We start from the raw sequence: 5,341 nt of genomic DNA, 5'->3' as shown, positions 1-5,341 counted from the left end.
TCAACATAGAGTTCAACCTTTCTATTGCTTTTCTTGGATTGCCTGGTTAAGAGATGTTGGCGAATGTAAGAAAACACAAAATCCTAATTTGTTTTTCTTCAAATGTTGCATTTTAATAAACAATGTTAATAGAATCAATTTTTCTCTTTGAAGATAAATATTTACAGAGGGAGTTGAGAGTGCATATGGTTAAAAAGGAAAAAAAATGCATTCATTGTAAATGGCCAAATTCTACCCTCATTCATGACCATGCCACTACCTTCGAAGTCACAGAGTGTTGCATGTTTGTAGCAGAGGATAGAATTTGAGTTGAAGGATACAATACTCTGAGCTTTTGCAACAACTGAAAGAATATCACATTACTCTCTCTGCCAACAATCTCACGGATCCGGAAGTTTTAATGTCACCCAGTGCAAGTATTGTTATGATCAGTAGGCTACTCTTGAGTGAGATTTATTAACGTGTAATACTGGTTCTCATGATGTAAAATAACCTGAAAGCACAGACTTATTAAACTCACGTGAAAGTAGCTGCAGGATTTGTGATACTGATTTCTGCCGAGACTTGATTCAAGGTTATGAAAAGATAATTGTTTGGCATCTATCTCCATAACTTAACATTCATTGTATTCTTCAGAGTTAATTAAAACTAGCGACCAGATCCTCTCCTAGTGTAAACTGATGTCACTCCATTGACTTCAGTGGAACCATGCACATTTATACCATTGGAAGAATCGGCCTGATATTTTTAAAGCTCATACAATACTCCTTGTTCTATCATTTATGGGTAAGTATTTGAAAAGAGATGTCATTCCAATGGGAAAGCAAGTAATCTGGACTTCGTGTTCAATGGGTTTTTAACCCTAAAAACATTTTAATTCACTAAGGCCCAGTGATACAGTGGACGCTTACGACTTGTGCACATTTCACAAGGTCTCTGCTGCAGGCTGTATAGTGAAAAGTCTTGGGAAAGCATCGTGTGTTCCTCCCTTAATACAGTAATCCCACAGCAATCCTGGTATGGCATAGATCAAAGGGCACGTTCAGGGGATGCTGAATAACTTGCTGGCTGGCTTCTCCCCTCCTCTTTCAGCAGTGTTCAAAAAGGAGCTTGATTGCCACCTTCTTGTCACTTACGGAAGCATGACACAACTACAGAAAGATACTACAAAAAGATGAAACAAATGAATACTTCATATGAGGCAACCATAGCTCCACGCTACGGTAGAAAGCAAAATCTAGCTTCTAGCCAGTCCTTAAATGCAGCTGCTCTATTTACCTAAATTGAGCTAATTTTAGTCTCATTTCTGAAAAGCACCCAATCACTCTAATTTTTGCCTGATGTATCTATGAAATGCCGCAAACATCAGTGGTGTTATATGCAAATGAGTTGCTAATAGACACTAAGTATCAGGGGGTAGCCGTGTTAGTCTGTGTCCGGTTGGCAACCTTTTAGAAGTGGTGTGCCGAGTCTTCATTTATTCACTCTAATTTAAGGTTTCGCGTGCCGGTAATACAAGTTAATGTTTTTAGAAGGTCTCTTTCTATAAGTCTATAATATATAACTAAACTATTGTTGTATGTAAAAGTAAATAAAGTTTTAAAAATGTTTAAGAAGCTTCATTTAAAATTAAATTAAAATGCAGAGCCCCCCAGACCAGTGGCCAGGACCTGGGCAGTGTGAGTGCCACTGAAAATCAGCTTGTGTGCTGCCTTCGGCACGCGTGCCATAGGTTGCCTATCCCTGGTCTGTATCCACAAAAGCAACAAGGAGCCCGGTGGCATAAGCTTTCATGAGTAAAGGTGCATCTGAAGAATTGAAGGTTTTTACTCATGAAAGCTTACGCCCAAATAAATCTGTTGGTCTTTAAGGTGCCACCAGACTCCTTGTTGTTTTAATAGACACTAGATATGGGCCCCAATTCAGGGAAGCAGTAACCACATGCTTAACTTTAAGCATGTGCTTAATTCCATTGAAGTCAATAGGAATCAAGTACATGCTCCAGTGTTTTCCTGAATCAGAGGTATCCATATTGCAGGCAAGGGCTATCCAAGCTTCCCCAAACAACTCTTGCAAAAATTCTTCCACTCTGAACTGCAATACCTTTACCATTCCAGTCCTAGGACTCTCTTGGCTAAGTTTCAGATGTGCCAAACTGTGCGATAGTTTTGTGATACAGACCAGTGCTCACTAAAGATTTCAAGATTAAGGACAAAGGATTTATACTTATTTTTTCAGGCTACAGTACCGTCACTGAGATCTCTGTCCCTCTTATCACCAGTTTATCTGCCACTAAACAAATCAGTTCATTTATAATATCGATATGTATTGTTTTATGTCAAAATATGTATAAGGGCTTTATTGCTGCTATGAAGAAAGGAAATACAGTCAATAAAATTAAAATGATTTTTGTAAGGTAAAAAAGTTCAGCACTCAGTCAGAATTAAATGTTCTCATATGAATTTATTTAACAATGTTTAAATTTTTTTAAATATAGATTTAACACATTTTTACAAGTACATATACAATATAGTTCATTTAAATTTGCAGACAGAGAAAACCCTCTGCTGGATAGTACCATATACATGAACACCTTCATTAAACTATATACTTAAGGTAACAAACATTTATTGTGCAAAGGTCCAAATGTGAAAAGTCTAAGACTGTATAGTCAGATTTGCCGAACTAATCAGTCTCATAAGTTAGTAAAAGCTTAGATTCAGGATGATAGAAGACTGAGAAAATTAAAACCATTTTAATATGCAATGTATGCTATGATTGAGACATTGCTATTTATGTTTGTACCTCAAAAATGTGTACTTTTACCACAAGAATTGTTACTACTGTAAGTAGCCCCAATAGTAATTGAACAGAATCTTATTTTTACTCGTAACAAGTGCATTGTGATCGATCCTATTTAAAATAGGTAGAAATGTATTTGGATGATTTAAAATCTGTTCATTAAGAAGAATGCCAGTAATTGGACAATATTAGGATCTCTAGAATTTGGAGCAATCCTTAATTCAAATGCAGCTAATCTACTGGACAAGTTTCGTATTTTTGAGGATGGATGAATAATGTTATGTTAGAGACGTGCCAAACAGCATAAGTTCTGTGTACTATCATGCTACGAAATGTACCATACAATTCTAATGACAGTCATACAGTAGCTCAGCAATTCCTTTGTACAAAAATGGTCACTGGAAAAGAAAAATGATGTTTACACTATAACTCAGAGTTCATGGTTCACAAATCAAATTCACATCAGCAGGGTCCCTCATTAATCCACAGTATAAAACATTTCAATCCAATGAGACAGTGTGTAAATTCAGTACTGCATGCATACCACTAACCCTGTTTTCAATGCAATCAGAATTATCTTTATACAGCCTTGTTTAAAAGTCAAACCACCTGTACATATGTATTATAAAAAGAAAACTAGACAGACAAAATAAATTAGGAAACATTTTAATATTTTTTTTTCAAAACTTCACAAGGTAAGTTATCAATAAAGATGCTGAAAAGTACCGTCTTATAAGAACGACATCTGTAGTGCAAATGTGGACATTTAACTTATAGTTATGGCACATGTTCCAGAAGGACAATACGTTACATGTAAACTTGCTAGATACAAGTGTTACCCCTGGAACTCTAAGTGATTCCTGACAACCCTGAATTGTCAGTCAGTGGGCCTGATCCCCAGCCCATTGAAATCAACAGGAATCTTTCTATTGACTAAAATGGGCTTTGAATCAGCTATTTAGTGCAAAAGGAAATTCTTTAGCATTATTGCATCATCATATGACCCAGCCAGAATATGATCTTACTGTACATTACATTCACATAGCTGCAATATATCTAAACCCATTCCATACGATGAACTAACTAGAAAAGGTGGCTTTTTTTATTTTTTTTGGTTTACTAAAACTGAACTCTTTCATTTGCAGTCCACCGCAATAGGTAAAGCTTTCAACCTGTAAAATCAATTTCAGGCATCTAAACGAAGTGTCAGGACACTGTCAATTCACTTCTCTGATGAAACTTAATGGATGTCATGGAAAAATAGCAGGCAAAAATAAAATACTGTGCTTTCCATGGGGCGGGGGGTGGGGGAATGAAATAGCAAAGAATGTCTTCCTTTATGACTGTGACCAACTGCAGTCCCGGTCCGTGCAGATGAAGTTGTGAAAGTCTGCGAATGTGATGAATAGTACAGGGTAATTCCAGCTATTGAGCTGTTTCTCTGTAACACCTAGGTCAAAGTCTCCAAAGTAGCATCAAAAATAGGATGCTACTAGTTCACCTTCAATTCAGGGGAAACTAAACTTTCTTGTGTTACACAAGGCAGCATCTATAAAGTAATGAAGAATAACAACATTAAAGCATCTTATTCGAAGAATACATTGGTTCCTGTAATAATGCAACAATGCCTCAGAACTGTGGTCTTCACCGAAAGCAAACTCCCGCTAGCTTAAGTGGGAGTCCTGTCCAAGCAAGGCCCACAGAATTTGACTTCATTCAGTAATCTACTCATTGACTACCACAACCAGTTTGATAGCATCTTCTCTGCATTTATTTTGCTGTGACGCTCAAATGTTCTTTACATAGTAACGAAAGATCTACTGCATGAAGCCGATGAGAATATCCACTTGTAAAAAAGTGGGGTCTGCTTTCTGTTTCGAAGGCAAAAAACCAACATGGGATTTAATAGACCCTGCATAAATAATTCTGCTTGCATAAATGACAAAGCTTGGGACTGAAGCCATTAAAGTGCGTACTAGTGCAAACTGCCTCGTTATATTTACAGAACGATGAGATTTTAAATTGAATTATTTACAGTATACTTGCTAATGTTAGCAAACATGCTCACATAAGCTTGCGAGAGGTCAACATTTAAACCAAAGTACAGAACTCTCTCAAAGCAAGTGTTCTGCTGTCACTAATATTCCCCTGCGTGCCACACGTGGATCTAACCCAAGCCCACTGACTCCAACCAGCACTGGACCTAGCCAAGAATTCATACGGATAGGCCATGATGGTTCATTATGTGTTACTGATTTCAGTAGAACAAGAGGACAAATTAATGTCCCAGAGCTTCAGTGTCGTACAAGAGCACACTTTGTTGGATGCCTCATGCACCCAGGGGGAACTGAAGGGGTTAATTAGGTAATTAGGGCAATATCACTAATCAAAATCATGAACCCACTTGGTGTTAATATTTAAGCAAATGTAAAAGTAACTATAGCCCTGGATCCTGCAAAGAGCTCTCAGGGACAGCTGCTGTAGATCCTCATTAAAACAAACAGGGGTCCCCCCCCAGGCAGAGATCATTGCAGCATGA

General features: G+C 37.4%; 1 protein-coding gene across 1 annotated transcript in view; it reads right to left on the bottom strand.

Annotated features, from left to right (window-relative positions):
• Window positions 1-2,507: 2,507 nt before the first annotated feature.
• MCF2 (MCF.2 cell line derived transforming sequence) overlaps window positions 2,508-5,341 on the bottom strand; it is a 92,709-nt gene continuing 89,875 nt past the window's right edge. The window contains exon 30 of the mRNA XM_030576207.1: window positions 2,508-4,351. Within this exon, the coding sequence (XP_030432067.1) occupies window positions 4,311-4,351 (41 nt within the window). The 3' untranslated portion in view covers window positions 2,508-4,310. The remainder of the gene's footprint in view (window positions 4,352-5,341) is intronic.

Source organism: Gopherus evgoodei, chromosome 9 (assembly GCF_007399415.2).
Source record: "Gopherus evgoodei ecotype Sinaloan lineage chromosome 9, rGopEvg1_v1.p, whole genome shotgun sequence".
Lineage (NCBI taxonomy): Eukaryota > Metazoa > Chordata > Testudines > Testudinidae > Gopherus > Gopherus evgoodei.
The sequence above is the reverse complement of the archived record's forward strand: the minus strand, read 5'-3'. Positions and strand labels throughout refer to the sequence as shown.